The sequence below is a fragment of the Mastigoproctus giganteus genome, chromosome 2, assembly GCF_048544385.1.
Source record: "Mastigoproctus giganteus isolate SK-2022 chromosome 2, ASM4854438v1, whole genome shotgun sequence".
Lineage (NCBI taxonomy): Eukaryota > Metazoa > Arthropoda > Arachnida > Uropygi > Thelyphonidae > Mastigoproctus > Mastigoproctus giganteus.
Window position 1 is genome coordinate 26,992,329 of NC_143576.1, and position 17,308 is coordinate 27,009,636.

General features: G+C 41.2%; 1 protein-coding gene across 1 annotated transcript in view; it reads right to left on the bottom strand.

Moving 5' to 3' along the window:
- The window catches only part of fuss (SKI family transcriptional corepressor fussel), a 224,193-nt gene that overhangs the window by 106,510 nt on the left and 100,375 nt on the right, over positions 1-17,308 (bottom strand). The window contains exon 5 of the mRNA XM_090389915.1: positions 9,073-9,132. Coding sequence (XP_090246041.1) covers positions 9,073-9,132 — 60 coding nt within the window. The remainder of the gene's footprint in view (positions 1-9,072; positions 9,133-17,308) is intronic.

The following is a 17,308-nucleotide window of genomic DNA, read 5'->3' on the forward strand; positions in this document are numbered from 1 at the left end:
ACCTTTTTGAGGTTTAAGTTGTCATAATAAGAATAAGAATCTTTATTGATACAGGAATATTTATACAGCATAGCAATAAATGCCCACCACAGCTTTAGAAGCTAGGGGCTTAACAAAAGAAAAATAGTAATAAATTAAAAATATTTAGCAGTACTTAATAAAACAAATATATTAAAATTAATAAATCAAATTAAAATAAAAAAACCTAGTTATCTGAGAGTCTTACATCTAGAGTCTTGACTTCACATAACGGTGAATGGTTCTGAAATTTACAATCACACAAGACTGTTTCAACAACATGTACGATAGTTGCACAAACCATAAAAATTAATACAGCAGCGTTCGGAGGTGCACAGATGTTCCATTCCATCCCAGTGAGGTTTAGACAGGGAAGACCTGCTGTAGGGCTCTCGTGGGTAGTACAGTTGGTGTAATCACCGTCCTGCCTACACCACCTGGAAGAATACCTGAGTTCGAATCCCTTTAATGATGCGAGGAATTTTATGGGTCTTTTTCACAACGTGACTGAGTTAGTCGGTCTCGGACGAGGTTAGTATGGTATTTTCTCTCGGAAACTCGTTTTTTTTTTTTTTCAGCAAACAGAAAATCGACCATTGAACACACGCAATTTACAACATATATATCTGGCGCAGTACGGCCTAAGTTGCTGATGCGCCTACAACAACAACCTGCTGGAGTATTTTTCACCTATGCACTTGTTCTGTCTGTGGCAAACTTTGTGAGGTCAGCATCCAAGGAATGAAGGAACGTTTGGGAGTGACTGAAGTGATGGCTGTGAAATGTGACATTGACACGTTTTCTATAAATCTAGTGAATAAATCATTCCAATGAGGAATTTGGTGGTGGTAATTAGACATCTGGTGTTAGTGAGTGCTGAGAGATGTGGAACATGAAATGATCGGGCTATATCAATGTTATGCACTGACCTAGCCTGAGATAGTAGATAGTGTTTAACGGTGACCCACTTGAGCAACCAAAACTCAGCTGTATACAGTCGCTTAAATGGGTGCCACAGATGCCCAGATTTCAGCAGCATAGAATACTGTGGAATAGAAAATGGTCGTGATGTATTTTTCTGTTGTTGCAATGTCAAGAACATGGAGCAGATGTTGCTTTGCCAACCAGTGCATCTGAGAGTTCCTGGTTAGCAACACTTTTTTTTATTTATTGTACAAGGCGTTCCCTGCCAAATTGTGGCATCCTGCTGTATATTACAATACCGTACTTACAATCTTATAGATACAATTTACACCATCGTGCAGAAAATGAGGTACAGCCATTTAAAAGTACGCAACAATGTCTGAAGTTTGTCTGGCTCATTCTCGCAAAAATAACAACTGCAGTCCATCCGCACGTTTTGGCAGTCCAGAACTGAACAGCACAAGGAGCTGCCCAATCCGGCAAGAACCGCACCCAGCACCACAAGGAGATATTGAGACGAATAGCACGAGGAGCTGCCCAGTCCAGACGATCACAGTACCCAGCACCCCAAGAGATGCTTAGAGTGATAACTTTCCTCTGCCTTCCAGATGCCAAAAATGATATTATTCAACGGTACTGCACATCCTATGCCTAGTGATCATAAGATTTGTGTGACTATTAATCAATTAAGACTTCCCTTCCCATAGCTAGAGGCCAATTGATACGTATTCCGCCATTGGCCTCCAACATTCTTACGTATTCAGACCTATGTCAGTCATTACTCTTTAGCCTAATCATTCTATGTTTACTAGAATTGCAGAAGTACATATCTTCTTCTTCGAAAAACCTTAAAGGCAAAAGTTTTAAACTCCAAAAAAAGTTTCCTTAGTTGCAAGAAAGCATGCCTCACATCCTGGTATCAACGACTGAAGATTAATCACGTAACCTTCTCTCAGGTCTTGATACGCGTGGCAGTTAAACAAGACGTGTTCCCAGTCCTCTCGTGTTCCACAAACACACACGGTGCGTTCACTGGTCCCCAAGGAATTTAGTTTATTTAAAAACTAGCCATATCCAGTAATAAAGAATGTGGATTGCATATTTGGATTGAACCAAGCAGGCATATCTCTGCCAGCCTTGTCAACATATGCAAGAAACTTTTGTTATCAGTGCTTTGACATTGCTATTCCACCTTTCCTCCTATAAGTGCGTCAGGCAAGCCCATATCCGTTTCTTTTCAATGTGGGAGTTGAATATTAGTTTGGGGTCAAAAGTGATCCTAAGATTTGTGTGACTATTAGCCACAGGGATTGGAGTCCTGCAGAACAGAGGCTGGATTTGGGGAGGCGTTGGTTTCAGGGACAATATCATCATTACGCACATGGAGGGTTTCAAGTTCAGCCGAAATTGGGACAGATTGCTGGCCAGCACAAAGAGTTTTTCGTTGATTTGGTTGGTTATACTTTCGGTGTTGTCTGATTGAGTGATCTCTTGGTAAGGATTTTCAGATCATCAGCATAAACGATATCCTCTTTGTTATTAACTATGACAATGATAGTGCTGAGGAGGAGGCGTGAGAGGTATCCCCCTTGTGGCCCCCCTGCAAAAATATGGTGTGTGTATGTGAATGCCTGCACAGAGCTGAATGATCCTGTTAAACAGCAGTGAAGTCAGGAATCTTAACATACCTCCATGTTGTAGTAGCGTTTAAGAAGAGTGATGAGTGTTGGAATGCTGATACTGTCGGGGGCTGCCTCGAGGGCCGCCTCTGACAGTATCAGCCATGCCACTGTCATGTCTGCTTTGTCATTAAAAGCTGTCAGAATGGAATTGGTGACTGCTAGAGGTATTGTAACTGTTGATCTGTTCAAGAGGGAATAGTGAATTTGCACAGGCTTGTGAGGGAGTGTTTGTCTGTCAGAATTGGGAGTAATACCCTCTCCAATAATTCAGCAGAGTGGATGCAGTAGCGATAGGTTTGAAATAGCTTGGGAGTTTCGGTTGCAAAGTTTTTGGTAGTGATCTCACAGAATACCTATTCCAAAATGGTAGGAAATAATCCTGAGAGATAATGTCAATGAAGATGTAGAGCAGCAGGTTCAAAATAAATTGGTTGAAGCACTTGACAATGAACTGTGGTACTTTTTCACTCTTGATGTACCAGCACCGTTAGTGGTATTAATAGCAGGCAATTAGTTCCTAGAGATGATAGGGATGAAAGGGAAGCTATTGAAAAGTAATTTTCAGGGAGTGTTACTTCTCCTTCCGTCTCCTGCGTGAGAGAATCAAGTAATGAAGTCCATCCATTCAGAAGGATCTGTTGGAACAGAAAGGCCTATGCCAGAATTGGAGTAGGGCGATTTCTCTCTCTCACACTAGGGTCAAATTAAGATATCGCGTAATGGCCAGTGACTTTTGCCTATTGAATATGGTACGAGCTCTTGAACAACCCACTTAATCTTAAACAGATTCATATCGCCTCCATTGATTATGGAGATCTTGCTTGAGCCGGAAACTTCTAATTAGCGTTGGAGTCCACCAGTCTGGTGAACGTGAGGTATTGTAACTGTTTTGGAAGCAGCATACTTAGCAATCGAATTCAGCCAGCTGATCCTTAAACAGATGGCACGCTCCACATCACACTGCTGCAATACTGTTCAGGGGATGTTGAAAGCAGCTTCTATGCAATTTTTGATATTCAAAAACTTTAGTGAGGTAATTACCTTAGTTTCAGGTTTTGAAGATTAAAAACCTGGAGTTGGCAGCTGAAGGAGGACAGAGATTGGCTGATGTTCTGACTGGAAGGCAGTCTCAGGAAGGCTGTCAAATGCACAGGGTAGTGATGCAAGAATGAGGTCAAGCTTGTTTTCTCCTCTAGTTGGGCTATCATTCATACGCTTGACTTGACTCTGTAAATCAAGATTTTTTAGCAAGCATTACTGGAGATTGGTTAATTGGGGAGGGAGACTAAAATCTTCACAGATGAAGTGCAATGCCAATGGATGTAACTGGTTGATGAATCAATTTGATGCATTGTCAGTCGTATTAGAGCTGTGAGCTAGAGTAACGTAGGTGGTAGCAATATGAATCAGAGCAGTATTGCATTTAACAGTTGGTGTGAATGCCTCATGCAGTTGGTTCTATCTGGATGTGGAGTGAACAAGGGAAAATAGTGAGGTTTTATAGCAGATTGCTATTCCGCCACCTCTGCATTGATCCCTTGAACTAAAGAGAAGCATAAAGGAGTGACCCCTGATTCCGGCCAAGTCATGTTTTTGTAAGGCACAGGACATCAATACGTCTGAAAGAAGTATCTGTTCAACGGTTTCCAGCTTGTTGCACAGACTACATATGTTTTGATAAACAATTCTGAGCGTTTGGGAGCAGGGAATTTTTACCAGAGTGGCTGGTCTCATAGGCACTCCTGTTCTGGTTATTTGCTGTAGGAAGGCTGAGATCCATGTAAGAATGAACGTTATGAAATCGTTGCAGTGTTTTGACTGATGAACAGTGGAGCAGATGGTCATATGTTGATTAGTCATGAGTCATATAGAGGGTCTTTTTGTCCTTTTCGGATGCACAAATGGCTTATGAGGGAGTTAAGATATTGGTCTGTTAAAGTAGAGCCTTATGAACGTTCCCAGTGGGGCACATAGATGGAATTCTCTCTTTCTATGACTTCTATCACAAACGGTTGTAAACGAAGAGTATGATGGAATTTTTTTCCGGTAATTATTGTACTGTTACAGAGAGATCGAGGCTTCCTTATTGGTATTGTGGTATTTCTTCAGGTATTGTGCGAGGGTCAAGTCTCGGCACAAATAGATTCTTTCAGGCCACTGTACTATTTGGTTGGCTGGCCGGAAGGTTAGAAGATGAGGAAGTGTTAGTCGTGCGCAGTTGTGGGTAACCACAGGTGGCGCCTCACTCCCAAACACTGTGTACACTGTCAGTCGTTAAATGGCGACGATCTTGACCTGGGAGATAGGTCAAATGTATAGTGGTTGCAGCCGTTTGCGTTCCACTGGTTTATTTATCAAGTTAGGCGGTAGGTAGACTCTGCTGCAACTTAAGCCTAGCTTGGGTGACTGGTAATGGATCTGGTAGACTCTGTAGGAGGACTTGTCTGGTTCGAAGGTATATTGGCTATTTGAAGATTATGTTCCAGTTACACCATAGGGTGGGGAGGCACAGGTATTAGGAATGCTGGGTCTTGAGGAGGTGGATTGTGCTGAACACTGGGATACACTTTGCTAATAATGTCTCATCCAATGACAACTAAGACAGTGACAGTGAGCGACTCAACATGATCATTAATGATCAAAAGGAGCTGTTTCTTTATTATGTCGTGAACCGTTTCACTGTTATGATTGTGCCTTTGTAGTTTATATCATCCTTTTGCAGCAATATACCTACCCTGTTACTGGGTATATTGCTGCTGAGGAAGAATTGTGTATAGGGTTTTTGTGATTTTTCTATTGTGAATGTTTTGGCTGTTGGCTATTGGACTGCGTTTGAATTGGCTTCACACATTCTTGACTTCCTTAGAAGGTTGTTGACCTTATAAGTTCTCCATTCCTTTTGAAGATGCAGAGTAGAGATAATTTCGCTTTTGCTGCACAGCAAGAAACAAAATAAAATAAATTGTGGGGGTTTGTCATTAGTGTCTTTACTATGAAAATCTATGGTGTGCAGTGCTTTTTCATGGCAGAGCTGGTCACACTTATAGACACCCCTATCTGGACATCTGGAACTCCAATGTAACGGTTAATAAGGACGTCTCTCGGTTTGCTTTTCTTTGCGTCTTTGTGGGATGGACTATTCCTGTTCGTCAGTGTTTTTCACCTACTTAACCGTTTGCGTATATCTACATCGGCAGTTCCCCCCTCCTTTTTTTTTTTTTTTTTTTTTTTTTCAACTACATAAGCCATGGTTGATTTTGCGAAGCTCAAAATTGTGGATGTCGCACACCGTTGCGAATTTCTGACGATTTGAAACCTCATAAGCGCCTTTTCGCTCACTCATTCTGCTTGGTTATGATATCTCTACTACTGCTTGAGCATTTTAAAGTTGTTCCTACTTTCAATAAATCCTGTTCGCACCGTGCACATCACGTTGGAAGAGAAGTCCAACTACTTTTGACGTTTGACAAAATTCTGCTTTCAGATTAATACAACACTGCTGTGCAAAACTTAAGGACCAACACTATTTCTAAAGGTTACAACCACAAAATCAAACGAAACAGCCTGTGGCGATTTGCATAACCGTGGCCGTTCAGTAGAAAGCTGGTGCACATGCAAAAATTTGAATCGTGTTGAGAGGGCTCACATAAACAGATAAAAGCAGCAGTTCAGCAGTTATGCGCAAATTACCGAATGGTGATCACGATTGTTACAGACGTTCGATTGGTTTCATACAGTGCTACAGACAACGAAATGGCCAGTAGGATGACTTTACCCGGGATCGAAAAATTGGGAAGCCCGAGGAAGGTCGAAGTATGAGGAGTGTGGCTTCAGAGTTCGATATCGCCCATAGCATCGTTTCACGTGCGTGGTCCGCCTTCAGAACGACAGGTACAGCTGTTCGAAGGACAAGTGGTGGTCGTCCACGAAAGACAAAGCCCAATGTTGACCGCTATATACTCTTATACTCCAAGAGGGACCGACACCAGACAGAGGTATCCATTGCAATCCAGCTGCACAAGAGCACAGAACTCAGGATATCGCGGTTTAATGTGGCCAGGCGACTCCACAAAGGTGGACTGTTTGCCCGACGGCCAGTACGCTGTGTCCCTTTAACATCTGCCCATCGAAGACACCGTTTACAGTGATGCATCTAACACAAGGACTGGACAGCAGCGCAATGGGATAAGGTACTCTTTACTGATGAGAGTAGATTCAGTCTCAGCAGCGATTCTGGACGTCAGCTAATCTGGCACACGGTATCACCCCTCAAACATCACTGAAAGGGATCGATATGGCGGTCGAGGTGTTCTCGTCTGGGGAGGCCTTATCTTGGATGGACGTACACAACTCCAGATACTGGAAGGCGGTACTGTAACCGGTGCACGCTACTGTACTGAGGTAATCCTTCCCCATGTGCGTCTGTTCCGAGGTGCCATTGGCCCCGAGTTCCTGTTTATGGATGATAACGCCACACCCCATCGCACTGCAGCTGTTGATATGCTTTTGGAAAGTGAGGACATTGTTCATATGGATTAGCTTGCCCTTTCCACCGATCTAAATCCCATCGAACACATATGGGAGGCTCTGGGGAGACGCCTAGCGGCGCGTCCACACCCACCAGAAATGTTCACCAGCTGAAGATGGCACTGACAGAGGAATGGACGATGTTACCCCAAGAACTTATCAACAACATTGTTCTAAGTATGGACAGGCGGTGCAAAGCCTGCATCGACATTAGGGGTGGCCATATCTCCTACTGAGGACCGCCTCTTCCCTTTGTTCCATCTTTGGAAGTGATGCATCTGTATCATGGCAGCCAGTGCTATGTTACCATTTTTGAATAAAGTCCCTCTGTACCGGTTTGTTTCCGTTGTTGGGTAGGTGTTGTTTTCTTCATCATTTCTGTATCTCACGGGGTTCCTTTGGTATGCTTTTTCCATATGCAGGCCACTCCTATGAGAAGCTACAGGTGAAAACCTGACTGGTCCTTAAGTTTTGCACACCAGTGTATTAATAAAAAATATGGAGCGAACCTGGGAGATTACTAACATCGTATATTTGCAAACTTTGGTTGTTGCTGGTTGGTTCTTTACAGGTTCACCATAATTATCATTAGACTTTAAGATTTAGTAATTAAGTTGCAGAATTCATCCGATTTAAAGGAAATAAGGTGTAGAATCGAAAAAGCTTTTAATTTTTTTTAAAGTAATCTCATTGAGCAGCTGCATATTTGTGAGATCGTTCGGGTGCTTTTGGAGATATTTTCCATTGCATTTTAACTGTTCGCCACCAATTCCTTTGCCATATTTCTTTTAATGTCCTCTACATCATCAAATCATCATCCTTCATCTAGGATTTGATTTTGGGGAATAAGAAATAGTCTGAGAGAGAAAAATTACAGGAACATTTAGCTCCACTGTGTCATGCTTTGCCGTAAATTCTCTTGATAATCAGCGCATAACGTTGCCTAGCATTGTAGTGTAACAGAAACAGTTGTCTTTTTTTCGAAACTATAGTCTTGTTCAGTGATTTTTTTTTAACCAAACGACCCAAAACTAGTGCATAGTACTCCTTATTCACTTTCTTACCTAGTGGAACAAATTTCTTGTGAACGATTTTCTCAGGGACATAAATTCCTTGTGTCTCGGTTGTCTTGTTGATCTCTTCCTTGCTTTTTCTCATTGTAGATTGTATTCGAAACACTACGACTCGTTACCTGTTACGACTGAATCGAGTAAAGGGGAGAGGGATCATCACGACCAGCGACTTGGACGAGCTCATCGCATGGTTTTGAGTCTGAAAATCTCTTGTTCATTAGACGGTACAGAACGGACCTAGCTCAAATCTTCCATTTGTCGAAATGAATTACACGAATTGCTTTTCTGTTAATGCGAATTTGTTCTTCTATTATCCAAAAACGTCATTCGACGGTCGGACACAATGAATGTGCCAACTTCTTTAACCGTTTGTATAGTTCGGGTGTTCATTCGGATGTCCGCAGCACACGTCATCTCCTAGATCCTGAAAGTTTCCAGAAATATTCCAACCCAATGAAAAACACGCGAGCGTAAAAAATCATCCTTACCATATACTTTTTACCATTTCGTAGGTTTCAGTCACACTTTTTCCAAATTTTAAACAAAATTTAATGATCGTTCTTTGTTACATCACTTAATACAGTGACCACGCCGTGAACAACACAGCAGCAATAACACGATTACTTGCGAACGAAGTATAGTACGCAATGAACCTGTAGAAGGAAGAAGTCGCGTAGGTCAGCTGCCACGGTTTGCTCATCACTGCCCTGTGTGCTTTGTTGTGTGTGCCGTTAACTTCGTCCTGGAATTTAATTCTCAGACTTTGTATGAAGAAATAAACCGAAGAGCATATTCTTTACAAGATTTCATAATTCCTAATTTTAACTTTTATTATGGCACCTGCTTACCTTTGCTTAGAGACGAAATCCTTTGAGGATCAAGTGCTGGCGGTGCTGTTCTCAGGCGTTCTGAAAATATGGAAATGGTTATGATTGGTACTGCTTTGCAATATTGGCATTATTTATATAGTTTGATAATATTTTTTATCTGTCAAAGATACATAACTGTTAGTTGTGCTAATAAATTTTACTTATACGCTCATTTGATACTGAATTACGAAATGCAATAAAAGACTGATCTGCCCAATGTACGCAACATTTATTATTATTTTTTTCTTTATTATGAAAACTTCAGATACGTAAAGTATTAGCACCTACTGTATAGTACTTACTACTATGCATAGGTTGAAGGTTGAGATGACAGACGATACTTGCTGACATTAGACTTGAATTTCTTTAAGTTGTAATGTTAAGAAAATGCGAAGGAAAGTTGTTCAAGAGAAGAGAAGTAGAAGCGATAATTAGGTACAAAGAAAGTTAGTTCTGTGAGGTTGGAGTTGAACAGCGAATAGATGTTGAAGCACATATTCGGACTGTTTGGGAGAGAGTGGCGAACGTACAGATGCCAATTCAGAAGAATAACCATTCAGCCGAAACTGAAAATATGTGAGGCAGAAAGCGGACAGATTTTTTAAGAAGTTGATTGGTTGTTGTAGAGTTTTAGGCACGTCAACAACTAAGGCCATATTGCTCCGTGTATACTATCTGTAAATTGCATGTGTTCTGTAGTCGATTTTCTGTTTGCTGGACGAAAAACCCGAGTTTCCGGGAGAAAAAATCATGCTACCCTCGCCTGAGACCGACTAACTCAGCCACGTTGTGAAAAAGACCTATAAAAATTGCAGGTGGCATTAAGGGAATTCGAACTAGGTCTCATCCACCCGATGTGGGGAGGACAGTGATTTTACCAACTGTGATACCCGCAAGGGCACTTTGTAAGAGACGGGACGGGTCATTAATTAACCTGACTGCCCTCTTTTGAATAGTCTAGTATCTTGAGAGAGAGAGAAAGAGAGGTTTTGGTAGGGCACCCCGCAAATGTGGGAACAATGATCCATGGTAGCGAGGATTTGAGATTTAGGTTTGTATAGAGTTCGTAGCTGTTTAGAAGAAAAGTAATGCCGAGGGCGAAAAAGAAAACAGTGTTTTCTGCAGCGGAAGTAATACGTGTGATGTGCTTTTGCAGATCACAAGCAGATTTCCATCGGTGGCAACCTGCTTTTTGTACAGCTTTTGCAAAGTTCTAAAAGAAGTAGCTAAATGATGGTAAAACATGCTGCAATCACAGACCTAGTAGAAAAATATCATCCGACTGGGTTGGAAAAGGGTGGAGCGTTTGGGTCGAGCCAACAGGAAGGTAATCTAAGAATTTTCCCTGCATTACAACATTGTGTTGTCTGCGTTCATTGACACATGTCTTCCCTCTTCTAGCTTAAATATAATGGCAGGCGCCCAGCGACATCCTGTGGATAACCCGTCATCACAGAAAACAGTATCCTGCATGGTGCAGAAACATTTTTTATAAAGCCCGAATAGTTTGTAGATAATAAGCATCAGTGGTGCTGGTATGGTTTGAGCGATGGTTTGTAGAGAGTCCCTGAGATCCCTGATGCGTATACACGAATGTTTAGTTGCCGTGACTTAATATCATAAAGGGCGAAAGCATTTTTGAACAAAACAATATCAAAAATATGCATTCTTCAAACATTTAGAAAACTGCGCATGTTTCTCAGGTTATCCATTTTCCTGGATCTGAGCTCAGTCTGGCATTTATAGTATTAAATCGAAAATACTGTATTTTGTGACTCGATACACGCACAGGTACTCAAAAGCTAAGAAGCAAACACAAAAAACTCGAAGATATTTTAAAAATACAAATAATAGAAAGAACAGGCAGCCGGTTTCAACAAATATTCGTCATTTATGAAACAGAATTATTTCTCTTTGATCCGGTAAACGAAGTCGAGCATTAATCCGTTAAAAGATATATACAGTGGTGGACAAAAAAAAATTGCATCACCTTAAAAAAAAAAAAGTAACATTTGTAATGAAACGTATTAAGGCATTTTTTGATTACAGTCATTTTGTTTGTCGCATAGTAAAGGTATTGCGTCGGATAACGCTTCTATTGCATCAGACAGTAATTGCAAGATATTGCAAAAGCCGTTTCTATAAATACGGCGTTGGAAGGGTATACACGCTCATTAGTATCCTGTTTTGCGGAGGTGTCAGCATGGCTCCATATGTTCAGTTGACACCAAAAAAAAAAAAAAAAAAAGTGTAGGTGTTGCTCTGTCCCAGGAAGGGCTTTCTACGCGTGCTATCGCTGATAAAATAGGCTGCCACCAGTCAACAGTATCCCGGGTGTTGAAATTAAAGCGTGAAACCGGTGTTGTGAAGAGAAGACCTGGGGCAGGCCGTAAGAGAGTGACTACCCCTTCCCAAGATCGATATTTAAATAAATAAATAAATTTTCTGTTTATACTCCGGGACGACCAAACAGTCAGAGGAGTTAACAAGATAGACAGAATACAAGAAACAGCACGCTGTGTCTTCGTAATCGCCATGCTAGTGCTTCTGATCTAAAACTGGACTTTGATATGGCCCCTGGTGTTGAAACAAGTGCACGAACTATCCAAAGACGGCTTTCGGAATGTGGTCTGCATGCCTATCGGCCCAAGAAGAAGCCTTTGACCTAACAAATGAGGAAGAAGGGATTTTCTTGGGCTAAAATGCATGTTTCATGGACAAAAGAGCAATGGGACACCGTCATCTTTTCTGACGAATCGAAATTCAACCTGCATGGTTCGAATGGGAAGCGATATGTCAGAAGACGAAAATCGAAAGCATACCACCTTGACTGCATAACACCGACTATAAAGTTCCCCGCTCGCCAGTCAGGTGGTCTGTGGATGCACAACAAGCAAAGGGGTGGGGCGAATTAAGTTTATTAACGGAACGCTGAATGCAGGAACCTGCGCTGCTGTCTTGGAGGAGTGCCTGAAACCTGTTATTAGGGATCACCACACAGACTCCCAAAACTGCATTTTTCAACAGGACTCAGCACCTTGCCACACAGCAAAATTGGTAAGTTTTATGCTATTTAGGTTTAATAATGGGCTATCGCTGATAAAATGAGTTTGTCTTCTTGTCTCACAAGGCTTAAAACATACTTACACCAATGTTATCCCTCGTTTTTCTCCCTTAAGGTGCAGTCATACCTCAGAAATGCTGGCATTACAGCGTTGGACTGGCCCGGCAACAGTGCAGGTTTGAACCCTATTGAAAATTGCTGGTATATAATGTCGTCTAAAATTGCTCAGAAGAAGCCAGCCAACAAGTAAGATTCAGCTGCAGGAGAGCACTCTAAGGGTGGTACCACGAAATTGGGCAACCGTATATCCAGAAGTTGATTAACTCTACATGCCAGATCGTTGCAAGGCTGTAATTGCAGTTCGAGGAGGAACAACAAAATATTGAGAACTTATTTTTCTGATTTACAGTACATAATATTATTACGTTAACTTGTCATTTCAGTTTTTACACGTAAATGCAATGAAATGTATGTTTGGTTGTCATGGTTACCATTTGCATGATTTCTCATATTTCCATTAATTACGCAATTTACCCTTTGGAAATATATTTATGGCAATTAGGTATATCAGGTGGAGTCTTTTTATTGGATTTCATTCACAGAGATATATATCTCATCTGACAAATGCATTTCGAACATTTCTGCAACCCACGATGCAGCGCAAAACACATTTTTTGCAAAATTCACAAGTGATACAGTTTTTATCCGCCACTGTATATGGTAACCAGATAAAAACAGCTTGTTTTCAAACCTTGAGTATTTCGCGTTTTATCTCTCTCACTGTCAATTTTGAGATAGCCATTATTGTAAAAGTGTCATAATGATATCCTTCTTTGATATGGAGATAGGGAAAATGAACTCACCACAAAATGCAGCCGGAAGTAGTCAGAGTAGATGAATGTGAGTCACACCATTGTAAGCCGATTTTGTTACTAGTTTCAAAATATGAAAACTGTCTCTTGAAGACCTGGCCGATGCCGTCTTCCTGTCACCTCCATTCAAGATGATCGTTATCTTGAATGGAGGTGAATCGGTGCAAGCAGCATTTGGACTGGAGGCAATGGGCCATAGTGCTCTTTACTATTGAATAGTGCTGCAGTCTTCATTCGAATTCTCGATAGAATGTCAACTGGAGAGAACATGGAACCAGATTCTATCTTGCTTAAAATCGCTGAACGAGACGTATTTGGAGAGTGTAGTGTAATGGTGTGGGCTGCAATCACTATTAGCGATCATACAGATCTCCATGTGTTCCCCCGAGATACTTTCATAACTCTAAGGGTTTATATATTATAATATTTTAATTATATTATTTACTTTACTACAGTAGTATTTTTTATAAACGTTACTTTTTCCGCTTTAACAATCCATTAAAACGAACTTTTTATATCAAAAATATATTTTACAAACCGTTGGAATGAATTAACGGTGTAAATTTTGGTGAGCCAGCAACTCAGGCTATAGTGTGTATGGGGAATTTCCGTGTTGTGCGGGATGTAAAACCCGTAATAAATCATGAGGGTCGCTTTGCGTCCTCCACTTGAGATCGGCTAACTTCATCCTCGAGTCAAGTGGCCTAAAAGAATTTCTCCGGTCTGCCATGGAATTCAAACCAAGACATCTACAAAGGACTGGCAAGTGGCGGAATCATTATACTGTCACGGGAGACACTGCTAAAAGTTTTCAAAATCCTTGAGTATAGACGAGCGAGTACAAGAGAGAGCGAATCTGTTAAAAATGAGATAAATTGAAATGATAAGGATAAACTTAATTTTCAAGAGAATGTGGTATTTAGCGTCGAGTGATGAAATTTAATATTTCGACCACATTTGTTGAACAATATACAATGGTTTCCACAGTTAAGGAACATTTCCAAAACGGAGGATATTGCGAAAACCTGCGGAATTATTTAGCTGCTACTTCGAAAGTAGGTTATCCATAATGACGACTGTAGATTGGTAAACGGAAATAACAGTTAATAGACTTATATAGTTCATAAAATTTGACATATTGTTCAAAAGTGAAATCTTGGATGGACTGCTAGTTAACAATCAATAACGGTTATGTTCCTCTTCCCCCAACCCAGGGCTGAAATAGATAACTCATAGCGATGCTGCCGTTGACGAAGCTTTAAAGATGCCTCGATGGTAATGTTGCCTGCTAGTCTACGAGAGCACTTTAAAGCTCCTGGAGGTTTATGCAGGCTATTAGGACTTTTTTCAAGAACATGCCAGTTATTTTTATTTATTTATTATTTTTTTTATTACAATATTAAGGTAACCTTAAATGATTACATCTACCCATATATTTATTTTGTCTGTAAATTGCATCTGTTCTCTGGTCGATTTGCCTGTTTTGCTGGACAAAACAACTTTCCTATCTACGCCTGAGACCGACTAACTCAGCCACGGAGTGTAAAAAGCCCATTAAAGTTCCTCGCATCATCGACGGGATTCGAACCCGGGCCTTTTCCACCTGGTGTGGGGAGGACGGTGACGGTATTGACTGCTCTACCGTGCAGACAATATTCCAGATATTGTGTGTGTGGACATGTGTTGTGTCTTATGCAAGGTGGCCCCTGAACGTTAGTTTATCTCCGCCATGGTTCTCGGGGATGATATACAAGACTCTATACAATGGACAGAAATTAGTGTAGTGTTATGTTTGCGTAGTGTGGGTGTGTTGTATAGCTGTTTCTGGCTGCTTTGCTACCAGGAAGCAGCGATCACCAGGAAGGCTGCTTCCCAGTACCAGTCCACAGGCGCCTCCGTAGCCAGGTGGGCAGGAGCAGCAGTGCGTAACACACACTTCTTGATTAGACCGGGGTTCGAGCCCGTGACCACCAAATACGGAGGATGCGGAAAGGTCAGGGAATGACCACCGCATATCGCCGGAGCAATATGGCTTTAGTAGCTAATGCTCCTAAAAACCAAAATAACAACAACAATCCGTCCACGCCACGAGGAGGCGGGCCCAACCATACACGTAGTAAACTAAATGTAATATTTCAAGCACCTAAAATATTTCTAAAAGTGTTAAAATATAATATAATAAATAAAAGCGTTAAATATAATACAATATAATACAATATAATAAATAAAAGCGTTAAAATATAATACAATATAATAAATAAAAGCGTTAAAATATAATACAATATAATAAATAAAAGCGTTAAAATACATAGAAGCTTTCGAAGCGAAGTGCCTCTTCATCAGGAATAAGCGCAAGTCTTATGGGTGCAGCATTCTCCTTTAATCACGTACGGTGGTGAATACCACAAAGAATCCCCATCCACTGCAGAAAGTGTAATAGCAATGGATGCCAGCGATTCCCGTACCCAGGGAGTCCAAATCTGGGTACAAGCAGTTTAAAATCCCGTCTTTCTAATAAACTGGAGACCAGCGAATCCTGCCCCCTAAGGGGCGAGCAAAAAAAAAAAAAAAAATTAATGGACAAAATATTATTGCGTTTCAAAAAAAATAATAAATAAAAGTAAATAAATAAAATAAAGAAAAAAAATATTCCATATATTGCATCTATACAGGGTGTTTCAGTTAAACGTTTCAGAACTTCTAAGAGGGGTAGGGTACATCCTGACAACTCGAAATCATGTAGCAATGTGGGGTCGAAAATGCTTTCCTGAAGCGGTGTTGTACACAGAAGCACCATAAAGAAAAGAGACCGTAAGTGAGAAATCGTTTTAATAATACATGAAAAGAAGCAAAAGGTACATGGATTAAAGTAAGTGTTCGAAGTTTCTTCCACGGGCTACAATGCACGCCTCACATCTCCGACGCATGGACATCCGAACATTCTGGAATACTCCAGGCGAATTTCGAATTTCTTCGGCAGCTACTGCGATTCTTGCAACCAGCTCCTCAGCATTGTCAACAGGGGTGTCATAAACTAGCGATTTCATATGACCCCAGAAATAAAAATCAAGACATGATAGGTCGGGTGACCGAGCAAGCCAACGCACGGGACCACCACGTCCGATCCACTGTTGACCAAATGTGACATCCAGGTAGTTACGAACATCTCCGCTATAATGGGCAGGGAACCACATCGTGTTGGAACCACATTGTCTGTTGCGTCGATGCAGAAATCTGTTCATCTCTCAAAAGTTGTGGCAATACTTGCTGCAGAAAGATCAAGTAGATAGGTCCGGTTAGACGACACGGTAACAGGTAAGGTCCGATGAGGTGATCTCCCATAATACCGGCCCATACATTGACCGAAAATCGAATCTGTGCTGCACGACGTCGTATTGCATGCGGGTTCTCGACCGCCCAGATATGGTCGTTATGCGTGTTGAAAATTCCTTCCCTTGTGAAGGAATTTTCACGGTCATATGAAATCGCTAGTTTATGACACCCCTGTTGACAATGCTGAGGAGCTGGTTGCAAGAATCGCAGTAGCTGCCGAAGAAATTCGAAATTCGCCTGGAGTATTCCAGAATGTTCGGATGTCCATGCGTCGGAGATGTGAGGCGTGCATTGTAGCCCGTGGAAGAAACTTCGAACACTTACTTTAATCCATGTACCTTTTGCTTCTTTTCATGTATTATTAAAACGATTTCTCACTTACGGTCTCTTTTCTTTATGGTGCTTCTGTGTACAACACCGCTTCAGGAAAGCATTTCCGACCCCACATTGCTATATGATTTCGAGTTGTCAGGATGTACCCTACCCCTCTTAGAAGTTCTGAAACGTTTAACTGAAACACCCTGTATACAATAACGCTTTTATTTATTTTAACGCTCATGCATAACACGTTTGGTGCAATCACCGTCCTCACCAAACCGGGTGGAAAAGATCTGAGTTCGAAACCCGCCAACGACACGAGGAATTTTTATGGATCTTTTTCACAATGGCTAGGTTATTCGAAGTCAGGCAAAGGTTGCATGGTATTTTTCACAGAAACAATGGGCCGTAAGGGAATATCAGGTTTATGGATCTTTGGAAGTCCATAAAACTACGGGAGTCGAAAATTTGTCGTATGAAGCTTCCAGTGGACGTTCTTGGTAATCTTAACTAAAAACCAAGAATGCACAAGTTTATTAACTTTAGATTCAGCTTGTCCAACACTTTCACAGGGGAGTCTTGCACAATTTTATAAATCTCCCCATCCTGTAATAGAGCGAGGGTTTGC